The 24,705-nt window shown below is 37.5% G+C and overlaps 1 protein-coding gene across 1 annotated transcript in view; it reads right to left on the bottom strand.

Annotated features, from left to right (window-relative positions):
• Positions 1-24,705, bottom strand: part of LOC126959465 (ubiquitin-conjugating enzyme E2 Q2-like) — a 102,995-nt gene that overhangs the window by 69,954 nt on the left and 8,336 nt on the right. Inside the window, exon 5 of the mRNA XM_050798597.1 lies at positions 17,543-17,601. Coding sequence (XP_050654554.1) covers positions 17,543-17,601 — 59 coding nt within the window. The remainder of the gene's footprint in view (positions 1-17,542; positions 17,602-24,705) is intronic.

A 24,705-nucleotide genomic window follows, 5' to 3' on the forward strand; every position in this document is an offset into this window, starting at 1 on the left:
AGGTTGCAGTGAGCCAAGCCTCACGCCACTGCACTCCAGCCTGGGTGACAGAGCAAGACTGCATCTCAAAAGAAATACAATACAATACAAAATAAATTTTAAAAGCTTTCAATTTAATAAGCACTCAAAGCTCTTTACTGGTTTAAAACAAATACAAGGCCCATTTTTCTAGAATCACCTGGCCTCTCTAAGCCTTGCAAAGAAAACCGAATTTCTCACGTGATACTTGGCTATGACTTGCAATCATGAAAACCAAGAACTGTGTATGTCACTGTGTATTAATTGGTACCTGGAGTTCACACAAGGCTGGGATCAAGGGTTGAATCTTTCATGATTTGCTCCATAATCTATGTGCTTCTTATCCCAGACCAAACTAAGCTTTTGTTTAGAATTCTACAATTGACAGTTAGTAGACAAGAGTGGGTCTCAGTAATGTAGTCTCTGGATTAGCAGCACCAGCAGCACCTGAGAACTTTTCATAAGTGCAAATTCTCAGGCCCTACCCTGGACCTGGTGAATCAGAAACTCTGGAGTAGGGCTCAGCAATTTGTGCTGCAGTCATCCTTCCAGGTGTTCGGGGACCTCTGCCATACAGCAGGTAGAAAAATGTGTTTCCTTCTGTATGTCAAAAGCCAGGGATACTCTATATTGTGTCTCGATATGAAACAATGGCATGCAATTAAAACACATAACTCTCCTTCCTACTCCCACCCTCCATCCAATGTGTTTTATTTTCATGAGTTCCAAAAGAAAACAAGTGGCAATCAGAAGTTCAGTCTAAAAAGTATATGTACAAGTATTAGTTCTCATCCAGCCTTATAGAAAACCATTTACATCCTCTCACAGCTAAAGTTTTAAAAAAGTGTCTTCACAATCTAAGTTTCAGGCACACTAGGAGTTCTATAATAAAACACCAAGTAGATCAGAAGGTCCAAACTTACTAGAGAAGAAAAGTGGAATCATTGGCTATATTTCCAAATTGCATTCAAAGGAAATTTAAGTTCTGAATTTTTTTCACCTTCATACTTCCAAGTTAATAGAATTCAAGCAGAACACTCTATTCCTTCAAAGCCTCTAGCCAGACAAAGTTTTACTGTATTACTTCTTGCTTTCAATGGATATAAAGCAGATCCCTGGTAGGCACATTATGTATACCTGCAAAGATGCAGAACTACACAGTTCCATCTGTTCCATATTAAAACAAAAGTCCTGTAAACCTTGGATGGTGAGTGTAATACTTCAGCACTAGCACCAAAACCTCAAATATGAGAAGATATCAAGAACACTAGTGGCAAACAAAACTAAATTCTTGGCTGGGAGCAGTAGTTCACACCTGTAATCCCAGCACTCTGACAAGCCAAGGTGGGAGGATTACTCGAAGTCAAGAGTTCAAGACAAGCCTGGGAAGCATAGGGAATTCTCATCTCTACAAAAAAAATTTTAAAAACAGCTGGGCATTGCGGCACAGACCTGTCATGCTAGCTACTTGGCAGGCTGAGGTGGGAAAATTGCTTCTTCCCAGGAGTTCGAGGCTCTAGTAGCTATGATTATGGCACTGCACTCCAGCCTGGGTGACAGAGCGAGACCTAGATAATTACATTCTCTCCTGCTCCTGTTTACACTAAAATCACTAAGTTAAAATGCTTTCAAATTTGGCAGGATAAAAATTAAGTGAAATGTGACTTTGGAGTTTGGAGGAAGAAAGAAAGAAGGAAGGGAGGGAGGGAGGTAGGGAGGGAAGGAATGGAAGGAGGGAGGGAGGAAGGAAGGAAGAAGGGGGAAACAGAAAAGGAAAAGAAAGGAAAGGAAGAAGGAAGGAAGGAAAAGGAAAGAAAGGAAGAAAAGAAAAAAAGGAAGGAAAGAAGGAAACAAAAGATAAAAGAAAAGAAGAAAATAATTTCATTTATTTATCTTTAAATCTCTTTTCTTTTTCTTATTTTTCCTCCCGTATGTATCCCAAGTAGGCTAGAACTCCTGCCTCTTGAGGGAAACCAGCCCATTTGTGGGAAGTGCACTACATAAAGCTGCCCATCTTCCTTTTATTTTAAGAGATCTGGAGACATTTTTATTTCAAATTGTTTTACTGTTCTCAGAATATATGTTAATATATGAAATTGAGGAAAGGACAAAGGAAAGGCTGACTCCCTACCCTCCTGGGGTTACTCTTCCAATTTTTGCTGCTATTGTTACATACTAGTATTCACTGGGTACTAAAAAGATGGGCAGCCCCTTAGATCCTTTTTTCTTATCTCTTTCTCATAATCCTACTTCATTCCTTCATTCACTTATTTTTAAAAGGGTCATGTGTACATATCGTTCAGAAAATTTCTAAATGTAACTATCTATAAAAGTATGTGGCAAAATCCCATTCAGAGTCTTATTCTCCTTCCACAGCCAAACACTTTTAATTGGTTTCTTATATATCATTTCAGAATTTATCTTTCCAAATACACATGTATATTCTTATTCTACTCTTCTCTCTCAACACAAAAAGTAGCATACCACACATACGATACCATTCCTTCTTCCTTTTAAAACACACACACCATCAATCTGAGTTCTTCTACATGAGTGCAGAGTCTTTCTCATTCTTCTTTTCAGCTGCACAGTATGCATCATTTGTATGGACCACAGTTTACTTAACCAGTTCCTGTTGGTGGACACTGAAGTCATCCCTATCATACTGTTACAAACAATAGTGTCAAGCACAACCACCTGCACACACCAAGTTCATTTCTGAATCTGCCTTTGATGAAGCCTCTGCTTGAATCACCACAAGGTCACAAGGCTGAAAAGTTAGCCCCTTTTTTAGTTTTCATTAAGTACAGCAGTATGTAGCAAAAGACTCTCTCGGCCAAAGCAAACGTACTCTTTGGGGACTTACTTCATAACAATAAATGGATAAACAGAACACCAAGGAGAACATGTTCTATTTAACCATGCACATGTATGCATACAATACACGAATGTACACAGAAAGTTTAAATAAATCCATCAAAGCATTAAGCATTGTCTCAGTATGATGGATCTATGGAGTGCTTTGTAGACCGCCCTCCTTGCCTGTCAATTCTTTCTAATTCCACAACAGTAAATATGTATACTTCTACAATATAAAATTTCAAAAAATGCTAACTCAAATTAAGCTGCATATATTCCTTCTGTCTGTCCCACATTTGTATGGTGTCCAGAGTGCTCAAATATCACTTTGTTAAAAACATTCAATTATTTTTCAAATATAGAGATGGCAGGGTCTTGCTCTGTTGACCAGGCTGGTCTTGAACTCCTAGATCCTCCTGGATCCCCTCACTTCCATCTCCCAAAGTGCCAGTATCACAAGTGTGAGCCATCAGGCCCGGCCAGCTTCATTTCAGAAATATTTCCCCAGCACTCCACATATTACAAGTAATTCCTTTCTTCTTCTTTAGATAGCATTTTAGTCACATCTCTATTACCTCACTTGCACATGATAATCAGTTGCTCACCTATCCATCTCCCTTCATTGCTCATGACCTCCTTGAGAAGAGTCTGATTTTCAGCACCTTGAACAGAGTGTGACACATACATGCTTCATACGCAGAGAAGGAAATGATTTCACTACAGTGTAATTACTCCCAGAATTCAATACCTGTATTTCTAAATTGTTCTAGATACTCCGCCAACAACCTGAGAATGTTATGTTTTTTCCCTAAAACTTACATCCATTACTGAGTGATAGTTAACTCAATTGTGACGTGACGTCTCGCCAAGCCCATTCATAGTTTTTTTTGGTGATTTTTAATGTTAAGTTTTGATTTTGATTGTTTCCTTTTTGTTTTCTTAATCTAGCAGTGTTTGCTAAACTTCAACATCTCTATATCCCTGTGTCTTTTCACCTGCTGGTCTCTGCTTGGAATAATGTCTCAAGATTTTAGTCATCTGGAAAAAATTTCTACTCACCCTTAAAGAATCAGCTTAAATAGTCTGGGCATGGTAGCTCATGCCTGTAATCCCAGCATTTTGGGAGGCCAAGGCAGGCAGATCTCCTGAGGTCAGTAGTTCAACACCAGCCTGCAGTCTTGAACTACTTCAACATGGTGAAACCCTGTCTCTACTACAAATACAAAAAATAGCTTGGCATAATGGTGGAGGCTAGTAATCTCAGTTACTCGGGAGGCTGAGGCAGGATAATTGCTTGAACCTGGGAGGTGGAGGTTGCAGTGAGCTGAGACCACGCCATTGCACTCCATCTTGGGTGACAGAGTAAGACTTCATCTCAAAAGAAAGAAAGAGAGAAAGAAAGAAAGAAAGAATGAATGAAAGAAAGAAAGAAAGAAAGAAAGAAAGAAAGAAAGAAAGAAAGAAAGAAAGAAAGCAAGCAAGCAAGCTTAAATAATACCTTCTCTGAGAAGCTTTTATATCTTCCTATTCTTTCAGGAAGAGTTGAAAATTCCTCAACTTTTGAAACATTTGTGTCTCTTTAGTATGTATCAGGCACTGAACTGAGTGCCTAGGATAGAAAGATGAAACTGTAGACCCTGCCCTCATGGAGCTCATGGTCTAGTATGGAAAACAGACATATGAACAAATAACCACACTATAGTTCTTCAGAGCTCAAATCCTATCCTAAATACTGCTAAATTAGTGTTCTGTGAGGTTTTGAAAGTACTAGGGCCAGCAACAATATGGCTGCTTGGGTGGCTTTCCATCCAAGTTAACATTCGGCCCTCATCACCAAAGGTCATATGTGTGTACCTCTTCCTTGCAACCCACCAGGGCCTAACACATCATATCACCACCTTTGAAATTAGGAAACAGGCTCAGAAGTCCAAGAGCTTGACCAAAGTAACTCAGCTGGTAGGTAGAAGAACCAGGTCGGTATGATTCTTCTTCAATGTCCTGCCAGTTACATGGGCAAGTGGCCTCAAAATCAACAAAAGACAAGTAGATGTTGACATGTGTCAATGAACAGAGGCTCAAAAGGAAGAGTTTATACACAAGAATAGAACAGAAATGTTCTGGCAGTATGTCTGGGGATGTGTAGTAGGAGGGCACACACCAGGTTTCACCTTGGTCAAGTGAATCTATAATTCCAACCTGGGCCTCACCTGCTGAGCTCCAGACTTAGCTATCTGTCTTTCTTACTCTTATATAAAATCCACAGGGCAGGACCTTAATCTCCAGCTTGTTCATCACAGATTAAAGCAGAGCCTGGCTTATAGTAAGTACATAATAAATACATGAATGAATAAATAAACTATCAAAGAAGCTAAAGAAACATTGCACACTACTGGGGGAAGGGATTACCATGAAACAGACCCCAGCAATCACTCACAAATATAGTTGACCCTCATTATTTGTAAATCCCATATTTGCAAATTTGCATACTTGCTAAAATGTCTTTGTAATCCCCAAATTAAAACTTGTGGAGCTTTCAAGGTGACTCCTGGATAGACACACAGTAGTGAAAACTCTGTCACTCCTTGCACACGTCCCAAGCTAAGGTCAAATAATGTGACCCTTGGTCTTCCTGTTTCAACTCTCATACAAAGATGACCTGAGGACTGAGACAGTAGAGGACAGCGCAGGGTAGTGTAAGATGCTGTGGCTCTGGGGCCAAATGGATGGGATCTGAATCATAACTCTGGCACCTGTTAGCAGAATGGCTTCAGGTAAGTCACTTAACACTTCTGTATTTCCTTTATTCTTTTGGAAATAAAGAAAATTCAATCTACCAGGATGAGTTGTTTTTAGGAATTAAGATTATAACCTAAGTGAGATATGTATATATGTATATATTTACCCTGGAAACAAAGGTTTGGTGTTTGATTAATTCAGTGTTCCAACCAACTTTATAGAATATTACTACTGCAAATAATAAGAATTGATGGTAATTATTTATAAAAAAAATAACAGAGATATAGACAAATCAATTATTTGGATGAGCTAGAGGCCGGCGTCAAGAAGCTTCCAAAGAAATAGAACTTTGCCAGGCACTGAAGGTGTGGAAAAGGGTTCCAAGGAGAGAGAATGGCACCTACAGAGAGAGGTCCAGCTAGGGTCAGGAAATGGCATTTCAGGAAGTCTAGAGCAGTAGAAGATGAGGCCAGAATATGGTGCCACAGCGCTTCTCTGCACCCTGTATACACCCTGTATTGCAAAACCTCACTCTCTGCATTTAATTCTTGGTTTCTAGTTCTCTGTTACATTAAACTGTGAGTCCCTCAAGGTCAAGTTCTATAAGAAGAATCCATAGCTACAGTCTTCTAAATTTGAAAACAAGTTATTAAACACAGATACACCCAAAAAGAACACTGGATTTCAACTGCAGTCATAGGAATTCATAACTGGTATACATTTGCAATCTGTCCAGGATTTTTCTTTCTCTGATGACTGCTGTAACTCTGTCATAAACCCTTTTCATTGTTTTAGGCACTGAGACATTTGTTAGAATGTCTGGGAAAGACATTCTAAAAGAGCAAGAAAGATCTTGATGTTTTTTGTGTAACTGATTGATTGATTGACTGACTGAGATGGGATCTCATTATGTAGCCCAGGCTGGTCTGAAACTCCTAGGTTCAAGCAATCCTCCTGCCTCAGCCTCCCAAGTGGCTGAGATTACAGGTGCATGCCACCATGCTGGGGTCTAGTGTGATATATATACAAGGCTTAAACATACGGTTCATTGGACAAGGCTGCCACCTCAGAGTAAAGATGGTTTTAAATCTACACTAATAGTCTTATTTATCTATATGCAAGATACAATTTTACCACAATAAAACACAAGGAAGCATACTGATATACATATACATTACAAACAGGATAAAAAAGCAATATAATTTTCTCCACAAAAACTTGCAAAATCCTGACCAAAACACAGTAAACAGGATGTTAAACTCACAGCTTACATTTCTCCACTGAAACCTAGGAAAAACAATGCCAGTTTTTGTGCAGTCACAAAACTAAGCACTGTGAGAATTTACAAGATTTGGTAAACTTGTATATTCTCCCCACCCCATACACAAGTCTCAAAGAGCCTAGCAGTCTTACCCCAACACTTCAATCTCCTCCATCCTCCAAAATAAAACCCTCACTGTCCAATATCTGAATTTATATTTCCGAACATCTAAAATCTTAATCAAAACTAAGAGCAGTGCATTTGCTTGGCCCCATAAAATTCTTGGCATAGTTTTACTTAGGCACACCACAGATCGTACTATTACCTAAAAACATATGGGTAGAACCAATATTCAAACAAATATATTATGAAGGTGAAAGCGTATAGGGAGTGTTGTTTTTAAACAGATTCAATGCTGCTATTCTCCACTTGTAGTTTGGGTATGATCAAATCACATCATGCTGTATAGCTAAGCATGTCCTATATTTTATGACAAAGTAGGGTAACAAATTATTCATTGAGGACCTGTTGTGTACACAGAGGCATGCTGGAAGCTGTAAAAGACTTGATTCTTGCTCTCAAGAAACTTCCAAGGTTGTAGACAGCCTAATAGAATGTAGTCAAAAGCAAATACTTCAAGCACTACCCATCACAATTACCTCAGGTATTTACCCTTCTACAAGTCTCTGCATATTTCGAGGCCCCCTTTCCTATCTCTGTGGACTCTATGGCTCAACATTCTTCACAACCACAGGCTTTCCTGGACTTCATGTTGTTATTGAATCAGCATTTCTCATTACCTGCCTCATTCGCCAATTAAAATTCCACTTTATATTCAACCACCACTTTGGCTTTGAAGCCACTGCCTGATACTGACACTTCGTAGATGTAGTATGAATATTCTTATATGTCTCTGTCTACTGATGAGGATCCTACTCTTTTAGTAGAAAGAGTAGCAGTGACTTCCAGTCAACTAGTTTTGATAATATCTGAAATATCGGATAATATTTCAATAATACTCCTGAAACAAATAATGAGTGATGTTCTCTCAAATATATGTATAATCAAATGTGAAATTGAGAAGATTGGGAGGACCTGAGACTCAGAGATTGTATTCAGGCCTTTGTAGTGGCATTTATTTGACATAATTATGCATTTTAAAAGTAAGTTAAATTGTCATCAGATCAGTCTGAAATTTATAGAGGCTTTTGTTGGTGAGAAATGTATTTTATATGTAATCATTTACCCAGAGAAATGTTTTTGATTAATGTTATCTGTTAAAGACTTCAGTTCACAATGTTTCCCCTGTTAGTAGTATATATCATTTTGGAGCTGATCTGGAGAATTCGAAGACCATGTGCTAATTGCTATCTGATGTCCTTCTGGGAGGACAATTGATTGGCTTTGGGTTGCCGGGGTTTGGAACTTAAAGGCAAGTCTGAGTCTAGAGATCTTGTCACTGACTTTTGGCAAGTCTGTTGATTCTACCTTTGGAAGTGCCTTTAAATGCCTTATGGAAGGCTGGGCATGGTGGCTCACTTCTGTAATCCCAGCACATTGCAATTATTGATTAACAAATCAATTTTTGAAATGCTTGGTAAATTCAATGGGACCCCTCAGAACAACGAATTTATATGGCCATGAGTTTTTTGTTTTTTTTTTTCCCAAAGAGCATTCACAAGACTTTCTAGTACACGAGTTTGGGAACTGTTGGTGGAGGAATCAGGGTAATTAGAATTTGGACTATTCCAGGTAGAGGTTGCCACTATATTCAAGGAATTGTTCTTAGTGTTTAGTCTTTGTATGTATCAGAATTACCTACAGGAAATGAACAAGCAGAAATATAGAATTGGGCCTTGGCTCAGGCCTAACAAATGAGAACATCTGAAAAGTCTGGGTGTGGAAAAGCTTCTAGGTAATTCCACATATTCAAGAGACTGAAAACCACTCAATTACAATAGGCCTCCTGGCCCCTTGCTAACTGAATTGTTAATCCTAGTTGAGTATGCTTCTGTTTTGTTTTTTTGGGCCTGGTCCAGGGACTAGACTGTTGCTGCAATTAAGTTCAATTTTATCATTCTTCCCACAGTATCTGTATCCCGATTTTCAGATTCCTTTTCATCAGTGGGGCAAATTTATAGGTCAGTATAGGACAAGTTTTAAACATTAATGGAAAAGAGATTATATTATATTGATACTGTCCTTCTATTCTGGCAGCCTTGAATTTCATTTAGAAAATGTCTGTATTTCTAATTTTACCTTGGTTTTGACATATTTTACTATTAGGGATCACCTAAATGATTTTCCTCTTTTTCATGACTTCCTTGTCAACTAATATATTTTTGAAAGCTTCTGGTTAACTTCTAATTACAGGTAAGTTCCATTTTCCTTTTGCTTAACAGGCTCATTGAGGTTTTTAATTGAGATGAAATCTCACTCTGTCACCCAGGCTGGAGTGCAATGGGGTGATCTCGGCTCACTGCAACCTCCACCTCCCAGATTCAAGCTATTCTCATGCCTCAGCCTCCCCAGCAACTGGGATTACAGACACCTGCCACCATGTCCAGCTAATTTTTTACATTTTTAGTAGAGATAGGGTTCCACCATGTTGTCTAGGCTGGTCTCAAACTCCGGACCTCATGTAATCCACCCAACTTGGCCTCCCAAAGTGCTGGGATTACAGGTGTGAGCCACCATGCCTGGCCACTTCTCCCATTTTATACAGGGTCACCTTTTGCAACTTCTAAGAGCTCTTTAAAATAGTAAAGCCCAGCCATAATGCAGCCAAAAAACTAAGATATAAAATGTGTAGAAACACGCTTTTCTTAACTTAATGAAAAAGCATTTTTCAATCAGTCCGTATTTTCACTAAAAGGACAAAAATAAAAGATTCAGAAACAAACTGTATATACAAAGTACATATACCCTGAAGCTCCCAAATGATTGTGAAGCAGTCACTTCCAAACCCTACTGCCCACCACCCAAAACATGAAGAGAAAATAAGAATGTTGGCCTTTCCCATTCTCAATTATCAGTAGCAAGGTACTCAAAGCCCAGCTTAAAGAAATGTTTCTGCAGCGGCTTTACTGTACTGGGGATTTAGCCCCTTCTATTCTTCTAACTCACTGATTTCTGCTTGTATATCTTTAATAATTTCCCCATTCTGCTTTCCTTCAGGTTTTTTGATCGTTCTTTCTAAGAATGAGTTAGAGGTTTCATTCATTTTCATTCTTTTCTTAATGACAAGGATTTTAAGGCAATGAACATTCCTCTGAGCTCTCCTCTAGTCTCTAATAAGTAATGATTGCCTTATTGCTATTCTCTAGATATTCTACAGTTTTAATTTCAAATACCTGTTTGACCTAAGGGCTGTTTGCATGAATTTTAAAATTCCACAAATCAACATTTGTTTTCTGGTTTTGTTACTAACTTATAGATTTAACTACGATCAGAGAATGACATCTGTTCTGTTTCTGCTTTTCAGTATTTGAGGTGTTCTTCACTGAAAACAATTAGCTTCTTGAATGTTCCAGATAGGAAGAGGGACGCAGAGGGCGTGAGAGAGGAGTAGTTAGTAGAGAGGAGTAGATAGTAGTATTCTAACTATGGTTCAATTCTAAGCATTCTAAAATTTCACTGGATTTTTTAAACCATGAATTACAAGGGTGTTAAATTTCCAAATTCATGTAGCTTTTGGTTAATCTCTTCATTATTGCCTTCTAACCTTAATTTCTTATTTAAATTATAAATTGTATGGTATGGATGGTACCAATTGTTTTTAAATATTCTGACTTGCTTTATGGATTAATATATAATTAATGTTTCTCCCACAGTCCACATATGCTCGAGAAGAGTATAGAATATCTAATTATTGGGTACAGAGGTCTATATTTGTCCATTATATCATTTTCATTTATAGGTTATTCAAATCTATATATGGGCATTCTGTGTAACTTACTTATGGTAAGCAGGGTATGTTGAAATCTCCAAATACAATGGCAGACTTGTAAATTTCTCCCTGGGGTTTTATCAGATTTTCCTCTGTATTTTGTGGCTATTTTGATAGGTACATAAAATATGAAAATTGCTACATCCTCCTAATTAACAGTCATTTAGCATCAAGTTCTTACTAATGCTTTCTGTACCAAAACCCTATTTTGTTTGATACTGAAGCTCCATCACTTGTTTTTGGTTAATATATACTGGCATATCTTTATCACTCTCTCTCCTTTATAAAAACTTTCAATCTTTTCACATCCTCGTATTTTAAATATGATGTATCAAAACAGCTGGATATTGTTTTATTAGTTCCATCTGTCTAACTGGTAACTTTAGTCCATTTGCATTTGTTGTGACTGACTTACGTGGTCTTCCTTCTATCCTTTGGAACTTCTATTTCTCTCACTTTCTAATATAATTTTAGTATCTCCTCCTAGAATTCATCTAAGACATATTTTAGACCTCATTCTGATCTCCCTCTCCCCCTCCCCAATCTCACCATCTTCTGCCCTATCATTTATTCCCATGTCTCTCTGTGTAACATACTGACTTACTTTTTGGAGATAATCATCTAACCAATTAATTTTTTCTTCTGGTGTCTAATCCATCCACTGAGTCTCTTATTTCAACAATTACATTTTTTATTTCCTTATTTCATTCTATTCTGAGACACAGTCTCACTCCATCACCCAGGCTGGACTGCAGGGGCACGAACCTGCAGCCTCGGCCTCCTGGGCTCAAGTGATCCTCCCACCTCAGCCTCCTGAGTACCTGGGACTATAGGCAGGTGCCCAATACCCAGCCTTTTTTTTTTTTTTTTTTTTTTTTTTTTTGTGGTGGTGGTGGGGTATTTTTTGTAGAAACGAGTTCTCACCATGTTTCCCAGGCTCCTCTCCAACTCCTGGGCTCATGCCTTCTTCCCACCTCAACCTCCCAAAAAGTTCTGGGATTACAGGTGTGAGCCATCATACCCAGCTATATATTTTATTTCTGTAAGTTCTATTTCATCCATTTTCCTTTCAGGTCTTCCTCATCATTCCTGGTGGTCTTACTGCTCACTCAATTTTATAAGTCCATCTTTTTTTTTTTTTTAATAAATATTAGATTTCACAAGTAACTATTTTCTCACAATTCTAATAATTGAAGTCTGTGTTCTGTATCTGATAATTCCAAAACCTATAATCTTTGGGATTATTCATTGTTTCTGACAATTCTCAAATTGTTGGGTTAACTACCTGAATGCTGTGATTTCACTGAATTCATAGTTGCCTGCTTTTAATCATTGGGAATCCTACAGGCTTAAGTTAGAGGTGCTTTCCTACAAAAAGTATCTGTGTCTGCTTCTGATGAGAGCTGTGGAGACAACTAACATGAGACCACTTTACCGCCATGTGTAATCCTGACATTCTCTTGGATTCTCTTGGAGAATCTCAGGGTTACACAAGGTTCACAAATTTGGCTCCCCGACCTTGCTCATTTATATACAGAAGACTAGACTGCTTAGTATAGGTGGTGACTCCCTTCCTCCTACCCTGGAAAAAACAAAACAGATCTCTCATCTGAATGTGATCATAGCCTAGGAAATTCTGAAGGTGAATAACTGGAGGCTGTGGGCAGCAGCGAAAGACAAGTGTCTTTTCTGACCATAGAAATAGGTCAGAAGCTGCCCTAAAGGCTGTGTGCTCCAGGATTTCACTATTTAGCTCAACTACCAGTCCCTCCATAAGAATGAACGGAAGCTTCTTAGAGCACCATGTTGCCTTTAAATCACAAATTCTTGCTAAAAGTCAGGGTCATGCTAAAAAAAAAAACCTACCGCTTTGGAAGGCTTTCTCAGTAATGTTCTAGAATTAAGGTTACAGCCTGCATTCCGTGTTAACTGAACAGAAAACCAGCCTGACCAACATCGTTCTGCCCTGTGTCTTGCTCTCAGCTCCTCTTGGTTGGGTGCTGGCAGCCAGACTGTCTGGTTTTAATCCTTGCTATGCCACCTGTGACCTTGGACAAATTACCTACCTCCAGTTACCTCATCTACAAAATGCAGATATTAGTAATACCCTCTTTTTAAGTTACTAAGAGAATTGAAAGATTTAAAAAAAAAAAAAAACGTGAAAAATAAAAAGACTTGGTAAGCATAGGCACAGAGGGAAAAAAAGGAAAAATTAATTAATTAGTTAATTAATTTTAAAAAACACTAGTGCCTAGCACATAAAAGTTCATCAGGAATTAAGTCTACAGCATGAACTCAATTTGGCAAAACTTCAAAGTACATATAACTTTTAACTCACTAAGGTATACAGACCAATAATTAATTTACAACTGCAGACATATTTGCCTACAGTAAATATAACAAAGACTAAACAAGCAGATACTAAATCACGAAGCAATTATCAGTTAGTATCTTTAATTTTCTTATACTTTTATATTTTCTATAGATCATCTTTTCAACAAGAAGAAAACAAACCAAATGAAAATGAAATGAATTCTCTCAAAAAGAACTAAGTCAAGACAGGAGGAAGGCTCACAAAGTAATATAAACTATATCTTATGGTCTCTGTAAAATTCTTAATAAAAGTACCTTCTTTGCTCCAAGCTGCACTCTGGCTTTGCCTTTGAGTCAGGTGGCATTTCTTTGCACAATGACCGATTCTATTGAGTAGGCAGTGCTTCAGCCCTACAGGAAGAACAAAACTTCTCTAGAACACAGCAGCATTCCTGATTTCCACTTGAGAAGGCCTAACGAAAAGGCATATACCTCAACAGCAGCAGATCAGTGTGAAAAGGTCTGGAGTCAAGGGGAAAAAGTAAAATTGGACCATTTCCAGAATCTCACAAAAAACAACAAACCAATGTTGTCAGTGCCCAACATAAGCAAATTAGAACCTTAAATAAAGGTCATTCTTAATGTCTATCCTAGCATAGACTCAGCACCAAGTAAAATGTCATTTTAGTGGTTTACTTTTTTCATTCTTGAAAGTAGGAGCTATGAAAAAAAAAACACTAAAATTTCTTTAAGAGAACCTTCTACTTACAATCTAACTTACATAATCAAAACACTCTATTAGGGTGAAAATTGAGTATTATAAGAAAATAATCGCCTGTTTTGTGTGGCGTTCCATACATAACGCTCCTCCACCCAATACATACCTTAAAAAGAAAAAAGGAAACATACAAATTTATCTCAAGAATTATCCTTGCTTAAACAATTTCTATGTGCCATTACTAAGGAAGTATACACACGGTAAAGATGAGAAGAGAACATGCAAACATGAACATACTTGTTAGGGATATAGGACTATGGGTAATTTAAAAATTCTAATGGTATTACTCTCATGTAATTGCTCTGAAATGCTAGTCAATTGTTTGAAATGGCTCTTAGAACAAATACTTTGAAATTTTTAAGATGTTGAAAACTAAGAACTTAACCCTAAATATTCCAAAGAATAGGGGCAGAAGAACCCGTTTCCTTAAATGGCATTTAAGTATTCTTTACAACTGAAACTTTCCCTCTGATTATAGGTACGCACCACCACATCTGGCTAATTTTTTGTATTTTTGGTGGAGATGGGGTTTTGCCATCTTGGCCAGGCTGATCTTGAACTCCTGACCTCAAGTGATCCGCCCACCTCGGCCTCCCAAAGTGCTGGGATTACAGGTGTGAACCACCGTGCCTGGCCCATGGTTAGCATTTGATCATCAATGGAGTACTCAGAGTACTTAGTACTTTTAATCTCCTCTTATATAGCTGGCATTTGGTATCATGAAAAACACTTTACTAGGAATCAGAAGATTTATTTGGCTAGGTCACAAGCTGACTTATTATTCAAATTATTCATCCAAATAATAAGGACCATAACACACTGTGGGAAAAAACAATCAATGAAGAAACCATGGAACAGATTTTAAAACTAAAAATGGCATGATTCATAACTTCATGCATTTGTCTCACTTCTAGGTGGTATACTAAGATCGCAAACTTACATTCTTGGGATTCTTACAACAAAAAGTTGAAAAGCTATGCTGATCCATTTTATAATCACAGTTTTAAATGTTTTCATACATTTATCCTGAATTTACAGATTTTTGTGCAAATATTTTCCTTGATCTTTTTTCTCTCTCAAATAAGATTCTGAACAAAAAAATAACCTGTCTTCCTTTTCCCATGCTTATGGGAATACTGAGTCAACATACACAATTTTATAAACCACCACATAAACTGAAGCACAATACTTATGTCTTTTCTCCCCAGTCAGTAAGGGCTTCATTAAAAAGACATTTTGACATTCACCTATGAAAAACAAAAGAACTATGGCCTGGTAACAAGTAAAAGGCTGGTGTGGTGAGCAAGAGACACAAAGGTTAAAAGTTTAGTATTTTTCAGCCTTGTGTTTATTTTGTATACATAAGTATTTGGTTGGGTTACCTAACATTCAACTTCCAAAACTGACCATGAGGTTTTATGTCAAGAGAAGTACTTTTTATAGCAATTTCACTGCCTAAGCCAAAACAGTCTAGAGAAGCTCTAAAGGTAACAAAATAAAACAGTACACAATTCTAAACAACTCTGCTTCACACCCAACCTGGGACTGCCACTCACTGTAATAGTATATTTGTGATCGACTTTGTAACAATCTGTCAAAAGGAGACCTGCAACATCTGCCCACTAAGAGGTCACTTTAGCATTTCCTACTCTGCAGAAGAAAACACATGGGAATCACTCAGAACTCTGGATTTCCAACAGAACAGCATTTCCCAGAGAGTAAGCCAGAGGACACCATCCTCTGAGACGCTGTCAGGAACATTACTAAACAAATTTGGGAAAAATAGAAAATAGCATTAAGGCTCCAAGAAGTCCTTTGGTAAAAGACATTGTGAACCTGGCTTCCCCCAAACCTTGAAATCCCCACAAAACAAATATATATTAACATACCACTATATTGGCACTCACAGAACATTTTGGGAGATATGGCAAAGATTAGGCTGCAGGTGTTAGGTAAGTAAACTCTTAAAAAACAATATTGAAAAAAATAGAAATTTAAAAATTAAAAGAAAAACAGAAAAGCAAAAGAGAAGTAAATAAATAAAAAAATTTTAACAAACAATATTGGGTCGGGTAAAGTTGCTGAGACCCATAATCCTAATACATTGTGAGTCTGAGCGGGATGGATCGCTTTAGCCCAGGAATTCGAGACCAACATGGGCAACATGGTAAAACCCTGTCTCTATCAAAAATACAAAAATTAGCTGGGCATGGTGGCATATGCCTGTGGTCCCAGCTACTCAGGAGGATGAGGTGGGAGGATGGCTTGGGCCTGGGAGGCAGAGGTTCCAGTGAGCTGTGATTGTACCACTCACTTCAGCCCGGGCAACACAGCAAGACTCTGCCTCAATGAATGAATGAATGAATGAATGAATGAATGAATAAAACAATATTACTTTACTGTGTGGTAGAACTCAAAATGAACTCAGCACATCCATATGTAATACTAAGGGTTTAAAAAAAGGAAAAAACACTTGTCTCTCTGAGCTTTTACAGATGGATATAACGTCCAGATAACTATTCTGTAGTATCAACACCACAGTTAATACATATTCTGATTATACAGAAATGATTCTTGATGTTAGCCCCCAAAACACATATATAAGCATGTAAAGCAAATACAACTAAAAATAACTGTGGGAACAAAGCTCTTCTGGAGAAGGTTCTGAAGTCTGAAATAGTCACTCATATTTTTACCATAAATGCAACTATTACTATCTCAACCATAGAAATCATCAAAGTAAGGGCTGGATATAGATTTTAATCACCATAATGTAGATTATGTCACATAATAGAATTAGTCAACTGAGTGTTTCAAAATCCTCAAGTTACTTTAAATTGCTCATACTCTGAGGGTCTACAGGACATTTCACAACTAACCTAGCAAACTGCGATCTTTTCCCCACTTCTGTAAGACTTCCAACCACAAAAAAGAAGCAATACAAACTTCAGTAAAACTGCAAGACAATTACCATTGGATTCTACTAAACTGCAATTATCACCTCTAGAAGTAATTAGCCAGCTCCTTACATCTATGAGATTTCCCATAATGATTCCTAGAAGTATAATTAGGATCACAGGCATGTGGGGACCACTCTGTAATCATAACATTCTCTAAACCCCCAATCACAATTTACATTTGAAAAACCCTTGGTTTTTATGACAAAAAGGTATGTGTATATATATACGTGTATGTGTGTGTGTGTATATATATGTATGTGTGTGTTTGTGTGTATATATATATATATGAGTCACTAAAAACTCTACTTATCAGCAACATAATGCTTTATAATGGTTCCAGATGTGGGCCCCAGATCAATAGCATCAACTTCACCTGGTAACTTCTAAAAAATGTAAATTGTCAGGTCCCACCACAGACCTACTGAATCAGAAACCCTGGGACTAGCTCTCCACATGAATTCTGGTGCACACTATGTTAAAAATAATAATAATAAATAAGCCAGGCACAGCAGCCCACGCCTGTCATCCCAGCACTTTGGGAGGGCAAGGTGGGAGGATCGCTTGAGCCCAGCAGTTCAAGAACAGCCAGGGCAACATAGTGAGACCTCATCTCTATTAAAAAAATTAAAAAATAAAAAAATAAAGATAAATTAATCACTTACACTTACCTTCCTGAGAGAACAGGTAACACCACTCAAACAAATGGAGGATCAACTGGAAAGTTATCCTAAAAAGCAAATAAATAAGTTTAATTACTTTTAAGAACATCCTTAATGCTACACTATTTAGAAGATTTTAAAAGAAACTATAAAAGAAAATGTACATTTATTATCAGATAAAGGGTGAGAGTCATAAAGGTAAACTTAGTACCAAAAACCAAATGAAACGAAAACCAAAGCAAATAAAAATGAAGTTAAAATCAGGCCCAAACAGAACAGTGTTATGGTAAACTTATGAAACACATGAAGTGGTTCTACTTCAATAGAACTATATAAAGGAACCATTCCAATAAGGATAGACTAGGTAATTTAGATCAATCTTCTGACTGAGAACTAGAGAGGTGGACAAAACATAATGATTACAGGGCTGAGAAAAGGGAACACCAGAGAACAAGGTCTTCTTTTTCCCCCTTGGGTTTTCTTCCAATGACAGAAGAGACAAAGAACAGGTTAAAAAGCTGACCTAGAACTCACAGCCTCACAGAGCTCACAGGGAGATAAACACTGGAGCTCAGCGTCCACTGAGGAGGGGCCCTGCTAAGTCTCCCACTCCTTAGGTTGGGACCCTGAAGAATCAACTGCAAATTGCCCTAACAGGGAATGATGGCCAGCTTTAATCATCTCAATCCCTGATTGGATGAGACAATCCCGGGTTGCTAATTTCCAAGCCCCTGGCAGGGGCAAATGTAAATCCTCTCTGGAGAAGAATACCATCCAAGGCTTCAAATTAGTTCTACAATTTTTCATATATAATGTCTATCACTAAAAATAAAAAGCCACATGAGACTGAAAGATGACATAACAGAAAACAAGAGAAGTAAACAACAGACACAAAACCACAAGGAATTGAGATAACAGACTTTGCAGACACACTTTAAAATAACTCTGCTGAACATGATCAAGGAAAGACAGGTCAAGACTGAAAACCTGGCAGAGAAATGCAAATTATAAAAATGAACTGTATGAAATTATGCAATTTAGAACTATCACAACTGAAATTAATAACTTAATGGATAAGTTTAACCAAGCAGTAACCTAGTGGAAGAGAGATTCAGTAAACTGGAAAAAGGTCGGAAAGACAAAAAGGCAGAAAATGGAGAAAATAAAAGACAACATATTGAAAAGTTTATCACATACGTAGAGCTCTGGAAGAAAAAAAAGAATGGGACAGAAGCAATAGCTGAAGATACAGTTGCGGAGAATTTTCCAAAACTGATCAAAGACTTCACAAGATTTAACCACCACTTCAAGAGAAATAATGCAAGCTAGCGTGAGAGAATGATATCTTCAAGGTGCTGAATAAAGCAAACTGCCAACCTAGAAATTTACACTTAATGAAAATACTCTTCAATAATAAAAAAAAAATAAAGGAATTTTTCTATCTGTAGACTCACACTAAAGAAAATACTAAAGGATATTTTCAGAAACGAAAAGGAGGATCCTCAGTGAAAATGTGGAGAGTAAAGAGCATGAAAAAGAGCAAATATGCATGTGGATCTAAGTGAATATTGATTATACAATTATGTGTAGGGTTTTAGATAAATATAGACTTGAAATACTTGACAACAGCAGCAAATATTTAGGTGAAAGGACATGAACTCACAGTGTGGTAAGGTCCTTGTACCAACAAGAAAAACAAAAAAATATGAATTTACAAGTTTATATTAGACTTTGACATGTCAAAGACATATTGTAACTGTAGGGTAATAAAAAAGAATAAGAACTATGCTGACAGAGGTAGAAAACTAGAGTCATAAAAAATCTAAAAGAAAGAAAAAATAGAGCAAAAAGCAAGAAAAACAAATACAAATGAATCATCAATAAGATGGTAGACTTGAACCCAAGTATCAGCAATAACTAATTGATCCAATTAAAAGACAAACATCATCAGACTTGATAAAAATATATGAAGAGAGGAAGATAAGATAGAAGATGAAAGATAAGAGGAAATTCTTTTCTAGCTTACAATAGAAATGCAAGATTATCCACAAGATACCAACTTAATGACGCAAGATACCAACTTAATGACGCAAGATACCAACTTAATGACCGTTACTATAATCTACTTTCAAATAAAGTAGCTCACCTTTTATCTATAATTTAATAGACATAAGGGAAATTATAGAGGGTGATGTAAAGCTTAGTAAAGTACAATTTCATTTAACTTACTATTATTTAGATCTTTAAATACGTGAATCCCTAAAGAGTGACTATAAACCCATTAATTGATTATGGATTATTTAATTAATTTTAAACAGTTCAGAATAACTCTCCTATATCAAAACCTGGGGACTCTATTCCATAAACTCTGTACCCTGGAACTCAGGAATCCAGATCTTACAGAAATAAAAAGAGTTCTTCAGGGAGGGGGAAAAAAGTTGAGGGTGACTGTTAAAATGAAGTTTGAGTTACCTTAGTATATATTAACTCTGAACCAGACTCTCAGGCTCTACAAAAATCTCATGAAGTTATCTGACTTCCCATTTAACATCTCAGCCTTCTAAGTTATTCTTAAGGATGAAGAACATACTGTTTTTCAAAGACTACATCACCAGATGGGTCTAAATAGCACAAGTCACTTACTTATATTGAGTTGAAAATCACCTCTTTGTAATTTGACTTATTAGTTCTAGTCTTATGCCCTGTCTTCACCAAAAACAAACTAAAACTAATGCTTCCATATACATACTCCTTCAAATAGTTGAAGACAAGCTATCACGAACCCCCATGTTTTCCTCTCCAAATCCACAATTTCATCAGCTATCCTAGGACACAGAATAGAATCTCTTCCCAACCCTGGCTATTATTCTCTAAATGAACCTAAACTTATCTAAATAGACCCTTCTTAAAGTACTACCTCAGAATTCATTTCAGTAATTCTGATGTTGCCTGTAACATCAGGCAACAACTTCCTTAAAAACACAGCAAGTTGGATTTACCAAGTTGCTGACCAAGTCGTATTCTCTCCTGCCCTCATTCCCATCGTTGTGTTACACTGTATCTCAAGTTCCATTTTGCTTAGTATTCATGATGCTCAAGTTGTCATTGTGGACATCAGAGGCCATAAATATATATTGTTCTGGCTCCTTCCTGTACATCTTTCCGAGTCATACCTGCTGTTCTCCAAAGTCTGTGAATCCCGATACTAACAACTTGGCAATTCAGTTTAAGGTCCTCTTCAGAAGGTCAGTTAGCTCAAGGCAATCACATTCTTCCCAGGCCTCTTAAGAAATACTCCAACCCCAGAAAAGGCCCTTCTTTCTGGTATCAGGAGCCATGAGCCACAAATACAAATCCAACTGAATTTCAGCCATTTATCTCCCAGATCGTCCTCTCCCTGAAGTTCTAACTAGAGCAGGAAAAAATAATGAAAACACCACCTGCAGTCATGAATCCTCCAGTTTCCTGGCCAAGATTTCATATTCCCTTCAAGATACCTCCCAAAGAGGACATGACAAGGGAGGGGTACACAAGGTACTACAGGTACTGATAAGGTTCTATTTCTTTTATACATACATTTTTTCAGAGACGGAGTTTCTCTCTTGTCACCAAGGCTGGAGTGCAATGATGCAATCTCGGCCCACTGCAACCTCTGCCTCTTGGGTTCAAGTGATTCTCCCACCTCAGCCTCCCAAGAAGCTGGGATTACAGGTGCCCACCACCATGCCCAGCTAATTTTTTGTATTTTTAGTAGAGATGGGGTTTCACCAAGTTGGCAAGGCTGGTCTCGAATTCCTGACCTCAGGTGATCTGCCTGCCTCGGTCTCCCAAAATGCTAGGATTACAGGCGTGAGCCACCATGCCCAGCCAAAGGTTCTATTTCTTAAGTTTGGTGTTGGGCATATGGACATAAGATTTAATGTTTTAAAAAAGAAAGATACCATCCTGGTTTTTTTTGTGTTTTGTTTTTGTTTTAGGCCTGCGTGCTTCATTCGTTCTCCCGTATGAATCCATAAAGAAGTAGCCATTAGCAACGACGACCCAGTTGACAACCACAACAGTTTCTATGATAACAAAAGTGAGAGAAAATACTGACATTAGGGTCATTTCAAGAAAGTTCAATCATAAGATATATCCGCAAGCAAAAATATACACACAAAAAGCTAAGTAAGAAGCTTTTAGAAAACTACTACCATCCTTAGAGTAAGTACAACAAAGTATTCTTTTATGTCTTTGTTTTTTTCATCAAAATGCCTCATATAGCCATAGATTTTAAACCATTACATCTTGTCTAGATTCCATATTAGATAATTAATATTTTTTCTAGATTCCATTGTTATTCCTTTGTAACCTTTATTTTTAGTATCTTAAAAATACTTTATTAAATATAACACGTACATTCAGAAAAGTATGTAAAATATACCTTAAGGTATATCTTAGCAAGTTATTGTAAATTATTTGCCCATGTAACCACCAACCTGGTCCAGAAACATATTCCAGCCAGTATCCAAGAAGCCCACGGATGTACCTTTTCAGTTCACACCTCCCTACCTCCCACCTAGATGTACTCCTTACCCTAACCTCTATGTAATCACTTCTTTGTTCTTGATAGTTTTACTGCCCAAGTATGAACCCAGAAATAAGTGTTTCTCAGTTTTCTTTTCATTTTTGTCTCCCTACGAAGCCTTTTTAGAAGTTTCTTCCCTAATTCTACCCCCATGCCCCATTGAATTTTAACATCACAGATATATTGTATGTCGGTTTATATTCTATGGCCCTTTGGAGGGTAGCAGACCATTATAATAGGTAAGATTTTCTTTTACTGTAAGGACCAATTTTCACTCCACTGCAGGTGATATTGCCTCCACTAAGAATGTATGCCCTAACCAACATTAGTTTTGCCTATTTTTGAACTCTATATAGAGGAAATTGTACAAAATAGGTTTTGGGGGTCTGGTCTCTTTTGCTTAACACAGTGTTCAAGGTTCGCCCATCTTGTCCCACATAGCTATAAGCCATTTTATGAATACCACAGTTCTTCATTTTCTTGGAATGAACACTTGGGTTATTTTCTGTTTAGGGCTATTATAAATGATGCTGCTCTGAACATTCCTGTATCTCCTGGTGCCTACATACTCATTTCTTGTGGAGTGAATATTCACAAGATTCCTGAACCATAGTGTATGAGCATCTTCCACTTTACCAAATTGTTTTCTAAAACACTTGTACAAATATACACCCCCATTAGAAAAATATAGAGTCCTGTAACAATTTTCTTAACTTAAAATATAAATTAAGCAAAATATCTCCTATGCCTTCTTTTTCTTTTAAGATCTGAAGATCACTGTGCAAAGGACTATCAGGGTCAACCCTAAGAATCACAAAACAAAAAACCGTTCAAACAAAAAGAGAATTTTTTTTTCAACTAACTCAAAAATGAACCAATCTGAAAGCTAAAATAGAGCATCTAGGATAAGTTCCAGAAAGAGAAGCTCTTAAGCTGCTCTATATCCCCAGGAAAAATAGAGGTCACTATAGCTTCCAGCTCCTTTAGAATAAATGTCCAAAAGAGATCATAATAGCCTAAATCTAATCTAATAAGTGGGTTCAGAGTTTGCAGTCATTCTAAAGGAAAACAGCCACATGTATATAATTTTCTCAAGAATTTAAAAGAAGTTTAATATGCTTTCCTAGACTTGTATTATTAGCCAACGGATTCAAGGAAAACAATTTCCCATGGATGGAACCATGAAAAGTTAAATCACTAAGCCGGGCGTTGTGGCTCATGCCTGTAATCCCAGCACTTTGGGAGGCCGAGGCAGGCGGATCACGAGGTCAGGAGATGGAGACCATCCTGGCTAACACGGTGAAACCCCGTCTCTTCTAAAAAATATCAAAAAAATTAGCCGGGCGTGGTGCGGGCGCCTGTAGTCCCAGCTACTCGGGAGGCTGAAGCAGGAGAATGGCATGAAGCCGGGAGGCGGAGCTTGCAGTGAGCCGAGATCCCGCCACTGCACTCCAGCCTGGGCAACAGAGTGAGACTCTGTCTCCAAAAAAAAAAAAAAGAAGAAGAAGAAAAGAAGAGTTAAATCACTAAAAAAATCAGTATTTTTCTACAACTCTCCTATATATACATGTCCAATATGATGCCCACCTCTCACTCCCCCCCACTTTTGTTTTGTTTTGTTTTAAGAGACAGGGTGTCTCGCTCTGTCACCCAGACTGGAAAATAATGGTGCAATCACAGCTCATTGCAGCCTTGACTTCTCCAAGCTCAAAAGATCTTCCTGCCTCAGCCTCCCACCACCCCAGTAGCTAGGACTACAGGTGTACTACACCTATATATTTTTAAAGTAATAACATAACTACCTCTACAATAAGAGTTGATTATGTTGCTTTCAAAACTGGGGGAAAAGTCATAAAAATCAACTTGGCAATCATTCTCTGTATAATGAAATATATTACTCTTATTTACTTTCCAAGCATTATTGCTCAAGCTTTTTGCCAGAAGATAAAAATCATGTAAGAGTTCACTCTATCAGGAAAATGACAAAAAAATCTGATGGACCTATAAAAACAATTTCTTTAAATCCAAAAAACAAGTAAACTCATCCTATCTTACCCCCTACATCTTTTGGAACTTGGTTGCCTTTGAATTTCACAAAATAAAGCTAGTAAACATTTCCATTTTTGCCCAGTTTTAAGAAATGACATTTATAATCTGACAACAGAAAAGAGCAAAAGAACAATAAGAAGAGCAGGATTTTAGAGATCCTTAGCTGTCTTATAATTCTGTGATCTGTGTATGTCCCTGAGCTCTGTCATAAGTCTATCTGAAGCTTGCACTGACCCAGACACTGCAGCCTGAAACACAAAAGCCACTGTTTACCAGGGTCTACTGAGCCAACTAATTTAAAGATTTAAGGTATTTCAACCTGATCTAAAAGATTACAGTAGCCAGGTATGGTGGTTCACACCTGTAATCCCAGCACTTTGGGAAGCTGAGGAAGGTGGATCACTTGAGGCCAGGAGTTTGCAATCAGCCTAGCCGACAAGATGAAACCCCATCTCTACTAAAAAAGTACAAAAGTTAGCCAGGCATGGTTGCATGCACCTATAGTCCCAGCTACTCAGGAGGCTGGGGCAAGAGAATCACTTGAACCTGAGAGGTG

The sequence above is a fragment of the Macaca thibetana genome, chromosome 7, assembly GCF_024542745.1.
Source record: "Macaca thibetana thibetana isolate TM-01 chromosome 7, ASM2454274v1, whole genome shotgun sequence".
Classification (NCBI taxonomy): domain Eukaryota; kingdom Metazoa; phylum Chordata; class Mammalia; order Primates; family Cercopithecidae; genus Macaca; species Macaca thibetana.